The 22,867-nt window shown below is 35.5% G+C and overlaps 1 protein-coding gene across 1 annotated transcript in view; it reads right to left on the reverse strand.

Moving 5' to 3' along the window:
- Positions 1-12,223, reverse strand: part of SPICE1 (spindle and centriole associated protein 1) — a 52,870-nt gene extending 40,647 nt beyond the window's left edge. Inside the window, exons 1-4 of the mRNA XM_051985304.1 lie at positions 12,107-12,223; positions 7,535-7,633; positions 5,612-5,659; positions 747-893 (exon numbers count right to left, since the gene is read on the reverse strand). Of these exons, the coding sequence (XP_051841264.1) occupies positions 747-893; positions 5,612-5,659; positions 7,535-7,633 (294 nt within the window). The 5' untranslated portion in view covers positions 12,107-12,223. The remainder of the gene's footprint in view (positions 1-746; positions 894-5,611; positions 5,660-7,534; positions 7,634-12,106) is intronic.
- Positions 12,224-22,867: the final 10,644 nt, after the last annotated feature.

Below are 22,867 nucleotides of genomic sequence, written 5' to 3' on the forward strand. Positions count from 1 at the left end.
AAAAAAGGAGAAAGGACTCATATGTATAAAAATGTTTGTACTAGCCTTTTTTGTATTAAGAAGGAACTGGAAAATGAGTGGATGTCCATCAAATGGGGAATGACTGAATAAGTTATGGTATATGAATGTAGTGAAATATTATTATTCTATAAGAAATTAAGAGCAGCCTGATTTCATAAAGGTTTGATGATATACACAATTGACACCTACTTCTCCCTGAGAAAATGGAATAATGACCCAAATAATTTTTAACTCCTCAAAAGAAAGATATATCATACTTTAAAGAAGACTTGAAAAGTTACTTGCCTACACCCTCTACCTGTTGACCTAAACACTAACAGTGCAAAAAGCATCCTGAATAAGGGAAGAACAAGTTTCCCAAATACTGAAAGGCATCAACAAATAAAGTTAAGACACACAACTATCATTCTCCATTTCCCTCATTCTAACTTGAATTCATTCCAAAACAACGTCTAATCCTTGATGTAAATATCTTACTTCTAGTAAAATGTTAGAGTCAGCTGGGGGAGGATTCAATTTTAACTTGATATAAACTTGGAATTGGGATTATAGCCAGCTTCCTTGATTTGGTGAACTAGGAGTAAGTATTTACATAAGACAGTTATTGAGTAATAGGACTCTGTTAATTTATTCAACTGTAAGGAAACAAAAAAGAAAAAAAAATCTCTTTTCTACTCTTTTTTCCTAATCATGTTAAAAAATGTGAACAGAGTTTTAAGCATTACCTCCTTCATGATAGCCAATCTCCTTTTTCCAAGAAGATCAGGAGTATCCTGTTTCTGCTTTTTCCATTTTCTCTTCAAAGCTTTCTCTTGAAGTTCCCAATGGGCAAGTGCTCTATTCTTTGATTTGTGTAGTTCATGACGACGTACCTGATATAGATGAAAAACATGAGCTCAGCCAGCTAATCCATTACCATCCTGCAAAGGTTAGCATCCAAATGACAGCTGCAGCAAGCCACTGAATGAGTAGAACAATTAGTATATTTCGTAGGACTAGCTGCATTCACAATCCAATATAGGTTAAACATAAAATTTTTCTAAACATGTTTCTATATTCATCCTGCTGTGCAAAAAAAAAAAAAAAATCAGATCAAAAAGAAAAAAAAAACACAAGGAAAAAACAACAATAATAAAAAGATGAAAATATTATGCTTTAGTTCACATTCAGTCTCCATAATTTTCTCTCTGGATGTGTATGTAGCTGCATTCTAATCTGTTTGCTTACCTGACAACTGACTACAGTTTTTGTCCTACACTATCCATTATAACATTCCAGTATTTTATGAATTCCATTTTGTAAAACCTGCTGAATTAGTTGTTGAACTTAAACAATACTATGATTTACTAGTGGGAAACAGAGACCACATTCAACTAGTCTACATGGCTGCTTTTCACAATAAACTTTATATAAAAACAGAGAAGTGTTAGTTTAATAGGGAAGAAATGGGTTCCTCAGCCACCCTATAAGCAAAACAAATGTACAGAAAATGGATACTATCCTAAGGGAGGAAGGGAAGAATAAACAATATGAAGACTCTATAGTAATTCCTTGCAAGAAATTGCAAGATATAAGCATTGTTTCACTACAGATTCCTCCTTCCTAATACTCCTCTAGCATCCCCTCCGCCCTGCACACTTTTCATGAATCTATGTAAAAAATTATTCTAGTGACCATAAGCAGCTAAAAGGATACTTCAAAAACAAGAAGTTTATCTTGGAGTCTCCTGTAGAGTCTTTGCACCAACTTTTTGTGGGAAAAGCAGACACATTTAATGTAGCAAGAGTCCCCCTGCCCATAATTCACCTTACTTTAGTCATGCACTACTCAAAAGAACTAATCCACAGATTAAAAACAACTACAGAAAGAATTATTGGCCAATCAGCTTTTGAAGTGTGATGACACTATTTCAAGGGCCTAAGCAATGTCTTCATGTAAGCAAGAAAACATTTCCGGATGATCTACAAAAGGAGCTATCACTATATCCAGTGAGGCTTGATCTTCATACCAATTCTTCATGACTTTAAGGTCAGGAATATCTAGATAAGTTTATAAGAATAGATGAGTCACATGGAATGTGCAGGTAAACAGATTGCAAATTGAGGAACAAGGCCCTGTTGAAAAAACTGAATTGGAGGACTTAGAGAACACCAACTATCCCAAACCCTCCTGCGAGCCAAGAATTTCACAGCCAGTGAGCCACGAATGGATACCAAATATTTCATTGTGTAAGTAGACTTCAAAGTTCCTAGGACATGACAGTGAGAAAAATCTCTTTATTGTTTAACCCATCTTCCCAGAGATAACTTTCACTGCAATTTGCAGCCTCCACTTCTGTTCCCAATATTTTTTCCTTAGTAGATATTTTTTCTCCCTTTCGTGAACTTCAACCTGTTCATCTCCCTTCTCGGTTATTTCTGACTTGATTGTGAGAGATGTGATTTACAAAGAGAAGCTGCCAAAGTTAAGTTCTGAGAAATCTGAGAATTTTGTTTCAATGAACAAGGATATGCATACTGGAATGTGAGCTAAAATTTCCCCAGTTTTATCACTGTTATAATTCTGTTAGGTTACTAAATTTACCTTTCCATTTCTTAATGATCTGTGAGAGTATGAATAATTGGGTACAATTTTCCAAGACACAATATTACCAAAGCTAAAAAATCCCAAGTGTATTAGGCTGTAAAGAATAGGCAAGAATTTAATAGGCTGGGATAGAGTGGTAATATGGCCATTCTAAGGAAGGTGTGCTAGAGGCTGACCTCCCTGGAAAAAGCTAAGACAGTATCCAGCCACATTAGAACACCACAGAACTCTTTATAGGCCAGATCTAATTGTCTACCCATAACCTCTACTCCAGTAGCCACTGAGCAGCTTGGAGGATCATTCCGCTACCTCCCTTGCTGTCATATAAACAGTAAAGTCCTACAGCCTTTCAGTTATTTTCCCCCATTTCATTGCCAATCCATGCAGTAATCCATCATTTATTATTATAAAAGATTCACCTAAACCTTAGAGATTTTTCCAAGTCTTCATCCCTTCCCATTTGATCTGCTGTCACTGTGAGCACACAAGCTCTATAGGCTGGGAAGACCATAGATCAGAAGACCATTTCTTAATGCATGCTAGCCACTTTCATTATCCAAAGCTAGCAAAGAGCACTAGAAAGCCTAGCTAGGCAAAAGGATAGTGCATGGTGTGGGCATAGGCACTTGTACATAAAAGTTATATCTAATCACTACAAACATAAACACAGCTACTTTATGAACTTTGTTCTACCCCATTCATCTGGTAATCAACCATAGTTGCTGTCCTAACTCATTTACCTTCAAACTTGCCTGCAAACTTAGTTTGGGCTCTTGTTCCTCTATTAATGTCATCCATGTGGCTTTGCTCATTTCCACTGGGGTGGTAATTCAACCATCTCTTGAACAACTGGGAAGGCTGGGCTATTCCCTGAGCAGATAACTCAGCTGTGGCAGGGGCCAAAAGGGCCTGGGTCACCACCTCGGCTCTGCGTCAGGCAGCAGCAAGAGGGATGCCTGTACTCTGCCCGTGTGTGGGTGTCTCCCACCCTTTCTCCCACTTTGCCTTATTTTCTCTCAGCACCCACCTCTCATGAGTCCTCCAAAGCAGCTGCCTTTGAGTATTATACCTCCCTGCAGTAGTTCTCACTGAGTCTCAGGGTTAAGGAAAAGGAAACAGCCAGGTAACTCAAAGGATAGTGCTGGGCCTGATCAGAAAGACGTCAGTTGAAATCCAGCCTCAGACACTTATTATCTGTGCGATCCTGGGTAAGTCACTTAAAAACTGCCTTATCTACTGGAGAAGGAAATGGCAAACCACTCCAGTGTGTTTGCCAAGACAGGATGGATCATGAAGAGCAGGACACAACTGAACAATTAAATAACAAAACATATCAATATTTTCAGTAAACAAATCCAGCTTCATTCAAGCCCCTAGCATTTCCCATATAGAACTTGACATAAGTCACTACTTCTGTCTTTCCTATACCTGCCCCTGGGATTCTATACATATGGCTCTGGACTATATCAATATGCAGAAACAAACAATGGACAACATGACATTTCAAGCAGTTGTCTTTCTGTCTTAGTTCAATCGGATGACAGAGGTGTTATACTATAGATACTCATGAATTCCTTTAGTTTAAAACAAGACATCACAAGGAACTTCTAACTATCCATTGAATTCTCAAAAACAGGGGAAACAAAGACCATAGGATCACATCTAGAGTTCAAAGAGGTTTTCCAAGGCCATCTAGTCCAATCTTCCCATTTTTGATTGCAGAAACCAAGACCCACCCACCATTAAATGATCTGCTCAAAGTCATTCAGATAGAAAATATCAAAGGCCGGATTTGAATTAGGTTCTCTGAACTACCCTCCTTCCAAAGGTAAAAAGTTAAGAAGTAAATCTCTACTTCTCTTATATAAGAGTTTACAAATTTAATCAATCTTTGCTAATGGTGAATATATCATTTTAAAAATCATTTGCTACCTTTTTTATTACAGGTATTTAATATAACAATAGTTTCTCATGGGAATGTAAAGAGAGATCTTTGAGTATCTTTGAGTAAATGAAGTCTTTGAGTAAATGAAATAGAAGAATTCACTAATTTGGGAGAAAGAAGAAATTCAAAAATAGTCTGTCTTGACAAAACACCAACAATGTAGAACTATATATATATGAAGAAGATAGATGTTCAACCTTATATAAAGTGCATATTTGTTATTTCTTGATATATCAATAAAGAATCAGCAATAAGGTATTGTGAAAAGTAATTTAAAAAAAAAAAAAAGAGCAGCTAAATGTATGCAGAACACTGTGGTAGGCAGCACACAGAGAGGCAGGAGTAATACAGCCCCTATGCTAAGGGCTGAATGAGTTCTCTAGACTCAAGAGCTACACAAGTTCAGAGGAAGTGATGACTAAGATCACTGGAATTCTCACAGAAGTAGGATATGAACTGGATCTCAAAGGAAAGGTAAGACTTAGAGGAAGGCCAGGAGAGGCATTTAAAGCAGGAAGAATAATCTGAATAAGAGATACTGAGATGGAAATGCATTTGTGGAAAAAGCAGATCTTAGAGTTAGAACAGAGAATTCGCATAAGGGATTACTATGAGTAATAAACTTGAAAAAATAAGGAGGGGACCAAATAGGCAAGGGCAATGTAGAGCTAGACAAAATAAGATTCAGAACCTAATTTAAATCTATATCAGTTATCTTGACTCAAGCCTGGATATTTAAAATAATTGATTTGTTTTATATAGACATATCTCAAGGAATACTTATTAAATAATAGCTAGGAGACAATATATTATCATTTAGTTTTATTTTGTTTTTTGTTTTTTGCTGAGGCAATTGGGGTTAAGCGACTTAGAGTTACACAGCTAGGAAGTGTTAGGTGTCTGAGGCCACATTTGAACTCAGGTTCTGCTGACTTTAGGACTGGTACTCTATCCACTGTGCCACCTAGCTGTCCCCTATCATTTAGTTTTAAAACAAAAACACTTCAACGGAACGTGTAACATATAAATAATTTTAATCACTTTTGATATTAAACTTACCAGGTCTTCAGGAGTTGCTCGATGTACTGTTAAATCATTCACGGTACTCTGTAAAGTTTTTTTTTAAAAAAATGATTAAATATATAAAACTCTAACAAGAATAAATTAGTCAGTGTTAAAGAGAAAACTCTTTTTGGTACTAGGCATCTACTTTCCTCATTTCAAATTAAACACAGGCCCTTTTTGGTATACAAAACCTGTTCAATGAGCTTATAACACAATAAAAATAAGAGTGAAGCGGGCTAGTATTTTATTTAAATTAGTTCATTTAACTAAAATGGCATTTTCAAGCTGAGTTTCATGAAACTGTAGGTCGTAGGAGACAATAAAAGCAAAATGGACTTTCAGACTGAATTCGGTTGCTATACTATATAACAAATTTAGTGAAGTAAAAAGGTATGAACAATATTACTCAGAATTATTAAGGGATTAATATGAGAACAAAACTTCAAAAAAAGTTGATGATGACAAAAGTTTTTTTTCTAAGTTCAGAGAATAAGTTTTATTCTTCCTTGGCTTAAAACTAGTTTATGACTTCCTACTATAAAATGAAAATTCTTTCAAACAGAATTACAAAAGTACAAGGCATAAACTATAATCTAATGAAACTAATTTTGACAATCATGACAGTACTGAAAGATATACATACCCAAGCATATACCATAACACTGAGGTGTACTGAAGTTTTAGAATAAATTAATGCAAAAAAAATTTATATAGATTTTACTTCATAAGCAGTCACCTTGGGAAGCTATCTGTTTATTCCAATAATGCTGCCCATAGTTTGAACATCACTGGAATTCATCTTTTAGAACTGCTGTTAATCACTTTACATGAAAACTGGTTTGATCAACTTGTATTCAATCCCTAAAAAATTACTAGAGTTTGAGTTAAGAAACTCAAACTTTCTACCTCATTCAACAGATTTGTCATCAAACAACTTTTGGCTGTTTCTAAAATTTAAATATACTTTATGTGAGACAGGCTCAGAAAAAAAGAGGGCTTATTCTAATAATGTTTTTAGGAATCACAACATAGAGAAATGTGCATAAAATCTTCTTAGGTAACTATTTTTTTTTTATTTTAATAGTATTTTATTTTTCCAAATGCTTTCAAAGACAGTTTTCAACATTCACCTTTGCAAAACACTGTGTTCCAAACTTTTCTCCCTCTCTTTCCCCCTCCCCAAGACAGCAAACAATTCAATATAGGTTAAATATGTACAATTCTTCTAAACATATTTCCATATTCATTCTGCTGTGCACACACAAAAAAATCAGATCAAAAGCAAACAACAAAGTGAAAATACTCTGCTTTGATCCACATTCAGTCTCCATAGTTCTCTCTCTAGACATAATGGCACCTTTCCATCAATCTATTGGAATTTTTGAATAAGGTGATTATTTAAAGGAGACTATATACACAGTATGTTTTAGGAGTGGGGTTTTTTGGGATTGGTTTGTTTTTTCACACCTAACCTGCAATTTCACTGATTTAGGGAATTGCCCTCCTTCAAGTCCCAGACAAAATCCCTAATTCTATGGAAAGCTTTCTCCGGTCTCCTCTAATGTTTTCCCTCTGCTCGTTATTTCCAATTTATTTTGTTCATAGCCTGTTTGTATATAGTTGCTAACATGCCTTTTTCATGTTAAACAGTAAGCTCTTTGAAAAAGGGGACTGTCTTTCTTTTTTTCCTGTAATTTAGCACAGAGTAGATACTGACTGAAGTTGCCTTATGTGCTTCCCAGGGCCTTTTAGCACCACAGGTTATCCATTTTTTATCACAAAGTACAGTTTATATTCAATAGCATGCTCCATCTCAATGATAATGTCCACTATCCTGAGTAATCCAATGAATGACTGAGGCCATGGAATCACTTCTGATACTCCAAAGTAATGCAATAACACCCCACCTAGACTTACATCCCATTCTTGCTTCAATGGAGTTTTCTTCTTTTTAGCTTTCAGCACTTTTCTTGCATTTCCACGGGGACCAAAGCGGCTCAGCCTCACAAATGACATCTGCAATGAAAAAGATACTGTAAGCTTTAAAAATACAAGATGTTTTTATATTTTTTCAAGTGAAATAAGTATTAAAATTTTCAAGCATATCTATAGAAGAAAAAATTTTCAATTAAAACACATCTGAAAATTAGAAGAAAAAGACACAAAAGGAAACAAACACACACAAAACAGAGAGACAGAGAGAGAGAGAGAGAGAGAGAGAGAGAGAGAGCGAGAGCTTAATAGTGCAGTGGAGATAGTGCTGGCCTAGAGCTGTCTTCAACATCAGCAACAATATGCTGATCTGCATTTTAATGAAGGAGGTTGTAATACTGAGATTTTTACCAAAATTCAAAGGTGTAGACCAAAAAAATTAAAATCTCTACTTCTTCACCCATAGTAAGTGATTTTAAAATTTTGTTTTTGTTACTACTTAAAAAACTAAATTCCATAAAGGCAAAATAATGTGTTCAATATCATAAAAACCAGGGGCAGAACTGGACTAGAGCCTGGTTTTTCAGGACAAGAATATTAACAGAAAACATTCATGGAGGATCACAGAAAGTTCTGCATAAGAAGCTTCAAGTCTTGAAGAGAGTCACAGGTGCTGAGAGGCAGAGGAGAGGAAGAAATGTTCTCCATTTATAAATTACAAACAACACAGTTGCCTGGGACATAGAACATGAAAAATCCTATAAGATAAGGCTAGAAAGAGAAAAGCAATATTGTGGACTATAAGAAATGTCAGATTAAGGTGTTTCTTTTTAATGAAAGGCAACTGACATTTAGATCCAATGTGACATTGAGCAATTCACTTAAACTTTCCAGACTTCAGTTCCTTCATCAGTAAAATTAGGGGCGGTACTAGAGCTAAGGTGGCTCTCTGTTCTACATCTACAATTCTAATATCCTACAAACTGGGAGTCTATGAACAGATCTAAAGACCTTCATCTCTGCAGATGATAGAAGAGAAAGGCCAAGAGCTTCAAAGCACAGGAATCAGAAGGCTATTCACCTGTAGTTCAGACAAGAGACCAGGCCTAAATTAGGACAGTAGCAATATGCAGGAAAAAAAAGGGGGATGGAGGAGAAATAGATTTCAAAAACAGGACTGAGATAAGGTAATAAACTTAAGCAATTCCCACTTTGGAGAGAACACTTTCCCTAGAGTTGGGGATAGGGTGTCACATTGGTCAGCAGCCACATTGCAAGGGGTTACGAATTAAGTAGAAGTTGTTGAGGGAGCCTTTATACTACTTTTTCTAAAAGTCTAGCCATGAAAGCAAAAAGAACAACAGTTTCAGAAGAAAGATTTCCAAGATCTCTTTCAGCTCTGAAAGACTGTTTCTATCCAAATCCACTCCAAAATACACTTCTCAAAAATGTATCATTTAATTCCACTTGAGTTTGCTCCTTTAAGCATTCAAATTATACGCATACACATATTTGTAGATATGTATACATAGGTATGTCTACATATATGTGTACACACTCATACATACACACACTCACAAATACACACATGCTCCTCCAAGAACCTGAGAAAGCCCTCTAACAGGGCAAAATCATGACAACATTCTTCAAATAAAGACGTATTTCCATGGACCTAAAGGGTCTCTCTCTTTTACACAGAATTCTCCTACTTTATCACAATTCTAAGGATCTTAAATTGAAAGAGGAAATGTAGCTAAAGGACAATATAAAAATTGCTGCTGCTATATAAAGTTTCTCACTCTACCAAAATAACTATAAGCATATTAGTAAGGGAGGATTCAGACACTAAAACTATTTTTAAAAAAAAACATAAAAATTACAAGCACAGCAGTTTAATGAAATTTAGTTTATCAGCAAGAAGTTCTACAAATTCTCAAGCCCCAGAAAGCATCTCTGTATTCCTACATAGCATAATAATTGATAACAGGCAGAGAGGTATACTGATAGGATCATAGATTTTGAGCTAAAAAGGGGGTAGCTTGAAGGGACCTAAATAAAACACAAGTTTGACTATGTTACACACTCCCTCACTCAATAAACTCCAAGTTTTCTACTTCTAAGTTTACATAGAAAGTCCTTCGTTATCTGAGCCCATTTTATCTTTCTATTCTTCTTATACTCAAACATCCCCAAGTACTCTGTGTTCCAAAGACACTAACCTCTTTGCTGTTCTTCATACACAGCACTCATTCTCCGCACTTCAGTTGTCCTTCAAGTCTGAATTCTCTCCCTTCTTCATTTGTCTCCTATTAAATTCCAGCTGAATTTCTGCTTTCTTCAAGAAGACTCTCCCTCTTCCCCTTCATATCAGTACCTTCCTTCACCTGATTATCCCTAACTAATCCATATATCCTGTTTATACATGGTTGTTTGCATGTTGTCTCACCCATTAGACTATGAAGTCCTGGAGAGCAAAGGACCTTTTATTTTTCTTTGTATTAAAGAATTCAGCAAAGTGTCCAATAGGTGATCAATAAATACTTGCTGACTAAATGACCTCAGAGGCCAACAAAGGTTCTTAATCTGGAGTTCATGAACTTTTAAAATATAGATAGATAGATGGATAACTGGATTTAAAAAGAATTGATTTCCTTCACATTTCTACATATTTTATAGTTAGAAAAAAAACCACCATTATTCTGATGGGAAAAAAAAAAACATCACAGGCTTCTGTAGACTAACAAAGGGGTCCACAGTGCACAAAAAAAATTTGAAACCCAATCTTTTCATTTTACAGATGTGGAAACTGAGGCCCAGAGAAGTTAAATAAGTTGCCCAGTCACAGAGTTAGTAAGTGAAAGTATGTATCTTCTAACTGCAAATCCAAACCTCAATCCCTTTTATCAAAGGACCTAAGTTAGAACTCTGCTCTAATTACACCTAGATGGACTTCAATTACAAAAATGAAAGGAAGGTCCTGACAGATAAATTTCCAAGGAATCAGTACCTCCACATAGGATCCCTAGGATGCATCTGAATCTCTTCCCTTGAGCATATTATTATGCTCCAAGTCACCCAGAATCTCAAGTAGATTTCGCCCTGAACTCCTCACTCCCCCAATCTAATTTGTTGCCAAGTTCTTCACCTTTCCAATGTTTCTCCTTTAAAACTCCTTATCTCCCTGACACTGCTAGTTTTCCAATAGCTTACAGATTGGTCTCCCAGCCTCAACTCTTCCTAATCAGCCTAAATTGTAATTCTCAAGCCCAGGTTTGATCATATTTCACTTCATCCAATAAACTCTGGTGATTCCCTATCATCTCCAGGATCAAAATAATGCTGTCTGGTGTTCAGAGAGCTTCATAAGCAGTCTTACCTTTCCAGTCTTCTTACACCTTTTATCACCCTTCCTAATATGCAGTTCTGTGACTCTGGCCTTCTCGCTGTTGCTTGCACAAGGCACCCTATCTCAAAGCTGGGCATTTTCACTGGCTGTCCCCCATACCTGGAAGGCTCCTTTTCCTCATCTCCATCTTCTAGCCTCCTCAAGTTCCAGCTAAAATTTCATTGTCTACAGGAAGCTATTCGAAGGATCTTCTTAATCCAAGTACCTTATCTCTGCTGATTATCTCCAATTTATCCTGTGTATAACACATAGTTATTTGCATGTTGTGTCCCATAATTGGACTGCAATACATGCATACATACCCTTACATATCTTGTTACCACAATTAGTGATAGATACATATGCACATGTATAAATATACATCTTATTGGCAAGTTTTCTTCCACTACTTCTGTAATATATGTGTGTATATATATGTACATATATATATATATTTTGAAGTTATTTGCACGTTGTCTCCCACTAGACTGTGATATACATACACATATGTACGTATATATGTATGTGTATATATACATATTTTTTGCTCGTACAGCTATTTGCATGTTGAATGCTATAAAGAGATATGATATGCATACACACACACACACACACACACATATATATATAAATGTGTATCTGTAGATATATGTATAAATATATACGTACACATTGCCTCCCACGATTAGACTGTAAGAACAGAGATCATGTTTTTTCTTTCTTTGCATCCCCTTCCTGGCACACGGTAGGCGTTTAATCAATGCTTGTTGACTCCACTTAATTCCTATCTCCTTCCCCAGCGGTGAAGCGGGAAGTGTGCGACAACAAACACTAGTCTTACACTTAACTCACAAGGGTAGGTGGAGGTAAGAGCCTCGAAAACCTTTCGGCGGGTGATTGGTTTGCGCCTGGCTGCATCCTTCCCCTTTTCCCTCCTCCCCCCACTTTCCCTCATCCTTAACCCCACTTTCCTTCTCCCCACAGGGCAGGGGCGCCCTCGCGCGATGCCCCTCCCCCACGGGGGGGGAGATGTCATCCTCCTTTTTTTCAGCTTGTTCACGGGGACCCGGTGAGCTCCAAAAGAGGAGGAAGCCCTCGCGCCCGCGCGCCCCCAATTTCTGCTTCTCGAACCCCACTAAGTCGTGCTGCAGCAGAGGGATCCCGCCACTTGCCTCGATGTTTCCGCGGCCGTTCAGCTCCGTTAATCTAACCCTGGCGCCTCCCCAGAGGCCCGGCCCCGCCGTAGCTTGGTGCTGTCCCTCAGCTTCCGGTCGAGTCGCCCGGGTTACCGAAGCCCCGCCCCTACCCCGCCTGCGCAGATTCCATCTATCGCCCAGTCCCACCCATTGGGGGCATCTGATGCGCATGCGTAGGCTTTTCTCATAACCCCGCCTTCATGCTGAATAGGCCTGGGAGATAAGTAGCGAAAATTGGGGCGCGAACTAAAATTGGGGTGCAGACAGACTTTAATTCCAGAGTGGATAACGGAATATGAGAAGGGAATTTAATAGGGAAAGCCCCCAAACTCGGGTGTTTTAATCTTCATGGTACGTGAAAAAGGAAGTGCATCTAAGGCACTTGTTCGCAGCGAATTCTGCCTCTACACCTAATTACAAACTGTCCAAAACAAGCCTTAAAAACCATTCCCAGGCCACACAAGACCCCACCCCCACTCCCCAAATAAAGCAAGCAAATATTTCCCGAACGCCAATCTTGTGCAAGACTCCAGAGGGAACAAGGCAATTACAGGAATACATTTTCCTAATCTTCAAGGACCTTAGTAAACGAAGTCTCAGATCTCAGATCCCACCAATTATAAAAACAAACTGAAAGCACTGGCTATCCAAATTGCAAGAAATATTAGCCAGAAATGTTCTAGCAATAGACTAACAATCTACGCTTGTGTTGTCTGCCTCAGGATGTTGTGAAGGAAGTGCTTCATAACTACAAAGGACCTGTGGTTATATGTGTAGCTCCCAGCTGATGCAGATCTGTATCTCCTCTGCAATTTATAGTATTAAAAAATTGTCTACAGAGGAATGATGTCAGGGGAGAGATAGAGGGAGGATTACTTGCCCCTTCTGGCTAAAATGGCTGTGTGAAGGATTGCAAAGAAGGATCCTAACTCATACATGTATTCTTGCAAAGACTCTAGAAGATTAAAAAAAAAAAAAATCAGAATAAAAGATTATCTAGAAATCCAAAGAGAAACTGCAATAAATGACTTCCTTCTATTGAAAGTGGCACAAGGAAAAGGGACCCATTAAAAAAAAAAAAAAGTAAGAAATTAAGGTAAACAAGGGATAAACCCACCACATGGCTTCAAAGAAAGCTGAAACTTGTATCATTCTGTATTCTGGGTACCAAAATGTTCTGATGAAGAAGCTCCAGGAGGATAATATAACTGCAGTCCTCTGAACATGTTTGTAGGGACCTGTACCTTGCAACTCAGAGTGAAATGCCAAGACTCTGGAATTTCACAGCACTCTGACCCCTAGATATTTCATAGAAACTTGAAGAAGGCAGCACTCTTAAACCTATACATATAAGGTACCTGAGTATAGATACACCAGAGAAAATAGAAATCAGTAGCAAAAATTTAGGTAATCCAGATTAAGATCAAACAGGGCTCCAATCACTCTTTCCAAGAATCCAGAAGTCTGATTCTATTGCAAAGTCCATATCAGGAAAAGAAGCTCTAGATATAAATAAACCGAACATGACATCTAACTGTAAAGAAATATTATGAATATAGAGGTAAACAAGAAATAAACTGAGAAGAAGAAAAGAACTCCTTAATTATGGGCAAAATTTCAAAGAAAAAAACTGACTTGTCCAAAAGAGCTACAAAAGTGATTCAAAGAAATAAATGATAATTTATAAATTAAAAAAAAAGCCCTCTGAGGAAAATTGGAAGGAGAACAATAGCTTCTAACAGAAGAAAAGCCTACTCAAATAATAAACTCCCTGAAAATTAGAATGGATTAAATAGCAGCCAATGACACCATGATACAGCAAGAAACACTAGAACAAAATTAAATGATTGGGGGAAAAAAAAGTAGAAGAAAAAGTAACCTATTACCAAAAACAACAGATCTGAAAAACAGTTCAAGGAGAGAAAATATAAAAATCACTGGACTAAAAGCTTGGTATTCTCTTTCACACAATCAACAAAATTCTAGATATTTAAATAAACCAAAAGTGAAAAGTGCCTGGAACTTAGTAAAAAAAAAAAAAAAAAAAAAGTAAAAGTAGAATACAATGATCACTTCCTGAAAGAAAAACCAAAATGAAAATTCCCAAAAATATCATAGCTAATATCTAAAACTTTTAAATCAAAGAAAAATGCTGTGAGCAGCCAGAAAGAAAGATTTTTAAGTACCAAGAGTTCACAATCAGGATCACACAAGATTTGTCAGCTATTGCTTTAAACAAGAAAAAGTTGGGAATCTATTACAAAAAGCAAAAGATAGAGCTTTACCAATAAGAATAAATTACTTTGAAAGATAGTATAAGGTCCATTAATTGAAGAATGGCTGAAAATTTGCTTATATGATTATGCTGGAATAATATTGTATAATAAGAAATGATGAGCAAGATGCTCTCAGAAAAAGCTGGAAAGACTTACGTGAACTGATACAGAGTGAATTGAGCAGAAACAGGAGAACATTGTACATAATTAACAGCAATATTGTATGATGATCTACCATGAACAATTTTGCTATTTTCAGCAATACAATTTAAGACAATTTTGAGGGACTTATGACAAAAGATACTGCCCATGTCCATAAGAAAAAACCACTGGAGTCTGAAAAAAATAGAAAATACTTTTTTTTTACTTTCTCTTTTTCTGGGGGATTGGAGAAAAGGTTATCTGTATTTTCTTTCATCGCAAGATTTACATAGAAATGTGTTTTTATGATTACACGTGATTGTCTTCTCAATGAAAAGTAAAAGGGAAGGAGGGGAAGAATTTATTTGGAAAAAAAGGAAATTAACATTGTTTTTACATGTAACTGGAGAAAATTATTTTTTTTTAAATAGAGTATAACAGAAGTGGGGATGGGGAGAAATGGTTTTTTAATTAAATAGAAAAAAAACTTTGAAGCATTCATGATGAAAAGTCCATAACTGAGTAGAAATTTTGAACTTCAAACAAAAGTCACAAAAATAACATTAGAAGGGGCTAATATATTGATGAAGTATTTGTGTTCAAAGAGATTTAGAAGAAACAAAGGCTGGAGACAGCTAGATGGTGCACTGAATAGAGCACCAGCCCTGAAGGCAAGAGGACATGAGTTCAAATACAGCCTGAGACACTTTCTAGCTGTGTGACCCTGGCTAAGTTATTTAACCCTAATTGCCTTATCGAAAGAAAGAAGGACCCCTTTAAAATCTTAATGTTTTCATGGGTCATAGAGGGTATTAAAGAAGATTAAAAGAGGCCTTAGAGTGGTTTTATTATGTTTTGTGTTTTTAGGGAAAAGGGGAAAGGAAAAAAAATAGGAAAGAAATAAGAAAGGGGATATAAATTGTCATAATTGAGGTACACAAGAAAATTATATAAACACACAAGAAAGAGTGAGGAAAGTATCACATGAAAATCATCTGAATGAAACAAAAGAGTGTTCTACACAAACACATTCAAGAAGATTTGTGTAGAAATTTAATATTAAATTCAACAGGGGAAAAGAGAGAAAATAGAAATCAGTAGCAAAAATTTAGGTAATCCAGATTAAGATCAAACAGGGCTCCATCACTCTTATTAGGACATTGAAAAGCCAGACTGATGATTCTGGAAGAGAGAATAAGGAAAGAGACACAATTGAAATAAGTGAACAACAAAAATTTAAAAATAGAGAAATAGCATTTTTCTCAAGAGCAATGAATAATATATAAGAATAAAATGGCATAACATCTCAGTATGTAAAGAGGAAAAGCCAAATAACAAGGGAAAATAGATGCAAAATTATATTAGTTGGGAACCTTTATGTACCTCAGAATTAAACAAATCTTAAAGAGGAAGAAGAGGGTGATAGTGACAGTGGTGATGATGATGATTTTAAAAAAAAAATAAGGACCTGAATAGAATTTTTAGAAAAGATAGATAAAGCAGCTCTAGGAATTACTAGATGGGAATATGAAAGAGTATAATTATTCTCAGTTATATATGGCAACTTTAGAAAAAAATGACCATTTATTAGGGCATTGAAAACCCAGACTGATGATTCTGGAAAAGAGAATAAGGCCTGCAACACCATGCAAATCTACCTTGCCTAAATTCAATTTATTCAGTAATCAAAATATATCATCCATACTATTTTACCAGATAAAGTTGAGCCAGTTTACAACTGACAATAGTGGAGCAGAAAAGGAGTAGACAGTTTTCAAAGATTTGGTATACAGCATTACATTTGCTAATCTGGGTAAGAGTACTCACAAATATCAAGACTGATTTGACAAAAATGAAGGGGAAATTCAGAAGCTGCTAAATAAAAAATAAGAATTCTATAAGGTTTACCAGCAGGATAGTTGATCCATCTCTGGTTTAGATAATAAGAGGAAGTTATCCCCCCAGAGATCAAGATCCTCCATTGTCCGTCTCTATAAAGGTAAACGAAATAGATCATCCTGTGACAATTGAATAGATCAGTGAATTGATCAGCTATCAGTAAAGAAAAACATAAGAACAAAAAACTCAAAAAGTCCTAATAAGTAAATCAATAATAAATCAATAAGTCCTATTTTTCAGTAAAATAGAAATGGCAACATGGCAGCTTCTATTGAAGACCCTTTCTCTCAAAACCTTATATAACTCTGAGTTCTTATTGGCTCTATGCCTTTGAAAAGAGTACATATTACACTGAAACTAGTAATTCTATATTTCTGACACAATTGTTATGTGGTACTTATTAGATTTTAGAGGCCCCTCCAATAAAATCAAGATAAAGCAAGAATGTAAATTTTCATTTGGATACATTCATTTTGGACTTCTTTCACTTTTTCAACTTCATTCACTTTGGATTTCTTTGACTTCTCCACCAGGGCCCTATGTCTGATATCTTCCCTTTTCCCATTTCCCTGCTTTTATCTTCATTTTGTATATTAACTTTTTCCCATTATATTGTAAGCTCCTTGAGGGCATTAACTGTTTTTATCCCCAATTTTATCCCCAATACTCAACATAGTGCCTGGCACATTTTCAATTGTGTCCAATTCTTTGTGATTTCTGCGGGGTTTTCTTGGCAAAGATAGTAGAATGGTTTGCAATTTCTTTCTCCATTGGATTAAGGCAAACCAAGTTATGTGATTTGACCAAGATCACATAACTACTGAATGTCTGAGGCCAAATTTGAACTCTAATTTTCTTGAATCTAGGCTAAGCATTTTATTCACTGACCTTAACCTAGCTGCTGCCTGGCACATTGTAATCCCTTAATAAATATTTCCTGACTGATGTTTATTGACCATTATTATTTGATGTGGTACTTAAAATTTGAGCTATAGCAATACAATAAGAAATATATATATATGTATATATATACATATATACACACATATATATATGTGTGTATATATGTATATATATACACACATATATATTTTTTTGCAGATGGGGCAAGTCCTGCCAGAAAAAAAAAAAAAGGTATTTTTTTGTTTTTGTTTTTTCTCTTGGAAGTCTTGTGGAAAAAAATACAAAATTTACATAATATAGAGATATGGTGGTAATGTAGGGGTGATTTTTCTGGTCGTGCTTGAGTTTGTCTCAGTACATCAAGATTATTGTTTAATAATAATTAGTGTGGATCCTAAAAGAAATATGTTTGCCTCCCTTAGTTCTGTTCACCTGGTATGCTACAGAGCAAGACTTCTTTTTATGAAGCCATTTCTCCTGTAATATAATTTGAAGTTCATTATATAAATGATTAGTTCTTTCATTATGAGGATCTCTTAGCTATTCCATATCTTCCAAGAGAGAAAGGCTTTATTTCTGTAAGATTTACTTGTCACCCACATCCATATTTTCTTTCTTTCATCTTACTGATGATATATATAAAGTGAAGTGAATCTGTGGTAGATGGAAATTGTGAAATTAAGTACCTTGAATTTATCTTGAATTCAAATGATACTCAAGTGATGGAAAACTATCACTTTGCTCCAGCTAGGGTCTATTTACAAACTTTTCATATTCAAAATCTTCTAAAACCTTTTCCACATCCTGAGTTTCCTTTGAAGAATAATGTGTAAAACTTCACACTTTTCATACATTTCTGGAAAGAAAGTTTTCCTTGGGACATTTTCAATGTGTTATAAATAGGCAGCTATGCTTTTCATTCACATTTCCTTTTTCCTAAATGTTCTTCAATATCTCTATAATAGGCATATCACTATATCTATATCTATACATATCCAGCTGAGGAAAAATATTTAGAGAGAGTGAGACCCTTGATTTCAATCACATATTATATTTGGATGAATCCTTAACATTGCTTTCAACAACACAAAGTTAATATAAATGGAGTATTCCAAAATAATACTTCCTTATATGCACAGCAGAAGTTCCAGAGCATCAGCATGCTGAAAGCAGCTAGAATACAATCAGGATTACAAGCAGTAAAGAGTTTCCATTGTTATTTTGGGAAATCATGGTAAAGCTTCTCTACACTTCAAAAACTACTGGACCTGGATTCAGAATTGTTTCCTCTCCCAAGATTTTCTCTAAGTTAGTTATCTCAGCTTGAGAAAAGTGCCTCAAACTCAGTTTCTCTGCCAATTCCTTTGTATGCTTGTGTTTCCCAGAATATGTTACCATTCAGCTTTTGATTTGCTTCTCTTGATCATTTTCTTCATAGTTCTGTAACCAAATATGTAAGACAGGGGAACATAACTACTGCCTGAACCCCAAGAAGTCTTCAGGAGCGCAACTACCATCTGTCATCATGGCTTGACAGATGGCACTTAAATTGATAGGACAAAAATAGAAAAAGAGGAAACAAAAATATTGGGTTTTGCTCATGATTTTCTTAGAGAACCTTAGAGAATCAGCTAAAAATTTGCCAAAATAACTTAAAACTTTAATAAAGTAGAAAAATACAATCACCCTTTTTTGATATTATATATATGTATACAGCTAGTAAAAGTCCATAAGGAAGAAAGAGAATTTTCATTCAAAATAACTAAATAATTATAAAATATCTGAGAGTCCACCTATGAAGACATACACAAGAAATATAAGACTACAACTACAAGAAACTCTTTAGAGAAGTAAGGCAAATCTTAAAAACTGGAGAAATATTCATTGCTCATCATGATTGGGTCACACCAATCAATTAAAAAATTACTATAATCTAAATTAAATAAATGCTAAAAACCAAAGTACTAAATGGTCAAACTAAAAAAAATCATCTTGAAAAGCAAAAGGTCAAGAATCTCAAAGGAAATAATGAAAAAATGTTAAGGAAAAAGGTTCATCAGTACCATTTTCAAACTATAGTATAAATTAGTAATCATCAATAATTTGGAATAGGACAACTAGATGGTGCAGTAAATAAAGCATTGGTCATGAAGTCAGGAGGACCTAAGTTCAAATCTGGCTTCAGAATTTAATACTTATTAGCTTTGTGACCCTGGACAAATCACTTAATCCCAGTTGCCTTGACAAAACAAATAAATAAATAAAAATAATTATTTCGTACTGGTCACTACTGTGATAAGGACTCACTTTTTGACCAAAAAGTTCAGAAAAGTTGGAAAGCAATCTGGCAGGAGATCGATTCAGATCAACACTTCTCACCATGTACCACAATATGCTACAACTTGATACATAATGTAGCTATGAAGTACCATATCAAAAATAAATTAGGGAATCCGAGGTATTATCTTCTTACCTTTATGCTTAAGGGAAGAGATCTTAACTAAATAAGGGATAAAGAAGGTTACAAAAAATAGTGTGGAAAAAATGTTTTATATAAAATTAAAAAGCATTTACAGAAATAAAATCGGTATAATTAGAATTAGAAGAGAAACAGTTAACTGGGAAGAGTTGGGGGGAATCATATCAATTTCTCTGAGGATGATCTGATATAAAAAATTTACAGGAAACTGACTTAAATATGTAAGACCAAAAGCCATTTCCCCAATCAAAAAGAATTTCAATCTATCAATCAATAAATATTAAGCACTATGTTGAACACTGAGTAAAACACTGAAAATACAGAGACAAAAGACAGTGCCTGCTCTCAACAAGCTTAAAATCTAATGGCAAAAACAATATGCAAATAAATAAATATATACATAACAAGCTATATATAGGACTAATAAGAAATAATTATCACAAGGAAAATGATGGAATTAAGAGGGGAAGAAGAAAATCTATAGTTAGTAGAATTTTAGTTGAAACTTAAAGAAATCCAGGAAAGATCATAGTCAGAACAGAGGAGGGAGAGCATTCCAGGCATGAAGGACAGCCAAAGAGAATACTCAGAGCTGAGAAATGGAGTGTTTTGTTTGTGGCACAGCCAGGGCACCAGTGTCACTGGATCAAAGAATTCATTTTGAGGAGTAAAGTATAAGAAGACTGGAAAAGTAGGAGGTGGCTAAGTTGTGAAGGACTTTGCATTTTGGTTTTGCTCCTAGAGGCACTGGAAAGCTATTGGAATTTTTTGAGGATGAGGTATGACATGATTAGACCTGCATTTTAGAAAAATCACTTTAATGATAGACCCACCAGCAGGCTAATTATTGCAATACTCTGGACATAAGGTGATAAGGGCCTACACTAGAGTGGTAGCAGTGTCAGAGGAAAGAAGGGAATATATTGGAGAGATGCTACAAAGATGATATTGACCTATCTTGGTAAAAATTTGAATATATGGGGAGAGAGAAAGTGAAATCTCCAGGATGACTCCTAAATTGTGGGTCTTAGTTATCAGGAAGATTGTGTAGTCTGCTCCAGTAATAGGGAAGGTAGGAGGAAGGGAGAATTACATAAGTGAGTTTAATATGTCTACTAGACTTCCAGTTTGAGATGTCTAAAAGACAACAGAAAATGTGGCACTGGATGTCAGCAGAAAGATTGGGCAGAAGAAGTAGATCTGAGAATCATCAGCAAAGAGACAGTAATTCAATATGTTAAATTCATGGAAGCTAATGAAATCACCAAGTGAAGTAGTATAGAGAAAGAAAAAAAAAGAAAAGGCCCCAGAACTCTGAAGATTATCTATGTGAGTGAGATACTGTGACTTGGAGGAAGGTCCAGCAAAGATGAAAGAGGAGTGGTCAAAGAAACCAGGAGAAAAATCAGAAGAAAGTGCTATCCTAAAAACTGAAGGAGAAGAGAGTATCAGAGAGGAGAATGACAGTGTTTCAGGGTATAGAGAGGTCAAAGAATAATCGGATTGAGAAAAAGGCCATTGACATTCAATTTGGCAACTGAAAGATCACTGGAGAGAGTAGTTTTGCTGGCATTATAAGGTCAGGAACCAAATTGTAAGGGGTTAAGAGAGTGAGAGGAAAAAAAGTGAGGTACCTATTATAATATTTTCAAGTGAAGTTGCAAAGGTCAGAAGAGAAAGGAAAATAGTTAGTGGGAATGCAAGGATTATTGAGAGGAAGAGATTGAATATGAGCGAAAGAATGGGAATGAGAGAGGGGGCTATCTGTTGAAAGAGATGGGATAGAAAAGGATCAGTTGAACATAGAATTAACCTTAGTAAGGAATAAGGACATTTCATGTGACACTAAAGAAGGAAAAAATAATAGAAGACACCCAAGTGACAGGAAGTAAGAGGGAGTTGATGGTGAATAGTCTCAATTTTTTCTGTAAAATATTAGGTGATATTCTCAATTGAGATGATGAGGGGAGAGAAAACCATGGGAAATTTAAGGAGGGATAAAAGATTTGGAAAAATAACAGTGGAGAATGTGAGAGTAAGTTAATAAGGGAAGTATAATAGGATTTCCTCACAGCAGTAGGAATCTAATTGCAATTATGTAACATAAATTTATAATGGATGAAAATCCACTAACAAGAGAAATGAAAATCAAAGCAATTACAATTTTCTATCTCATATTCACAGACTGTCAAAGATAGCAAAAAAAAAGAAAATGACAGTGGTTGGTGGGACTATTGGAAGACAAACATTAATACATTGTTGGAATGATGAACTGGTACATCTGTACCATTTTGGAAAATAATTTGGAATTCTTTCTTTTTTTTATAATAGTATTCTCATTTTTTATTTTTTTTCCTCCTATACTTTATTTATTTTTTTAAAAATAACTTTTTATTGACAGAACTCATACCAGGGTAATTTTTTACAACATTACCCCTTGCACTCACTTCTGTTCCAATTTTTCCTCTCCCTCCCTCCACCCCCTTCCCCAGATGGCAAGAAGTCCTATATATGTTAGCTATGTCGCAGTATATTCTAGATACAATATATGTGTGCAGAATCAAACACTTCTCTTGTTGCACAGGGAGAATTGGATTCAGAAGGTAGAAATAACCCGGGAAGAGAAACAAAAATGCAAACAGTTTGCATTCATTTCCCAATGTTCTTTCTTTGGGTGTAACTGCTTCTGTCCATCATTGATCAGTTGGAACTGAGTTAGATCTTTTTGTCAAAGAAGTCCACTTCCATCAGAATACATCCTCATACAGTATCGTTGTTGAAGTATATAATGATCTTCTGGTTCTGCTCATTTCACTTAGCATCAGTTCATGTAAGTCTCTCCAAGTCTCTCTGTATTCATCCCGCTGGTCATTTCTTACAGAACAATAATATTCCATAACATTCATATATCACAATTTACCCAACCATTTTCCAATTGATGGGCATCCATGGAATTATTTCTTAAAAGGCACTAAAATGTTTTTGATCAGCGATATACTACAAGGCTTATGTGAAAGAGAGAGAGAGAGAGAGAGAGAG

This window comes from Antechinus flavipes, chromosome 3 (assembly GCF_016432865.1).
Source record: "Antechinus flavipes isolate AdamAnt ecotype Samford, QLD, Australia chromosome 3, AdamAnt_v2, whole genome shotgun sequence".
Lineage (NCBI taxonomy): Eukaryota > Metazoa > Chordata > Mammalia > Dasyuromorphia > Dasyuridae > Antechinus > Antechinus flavipes.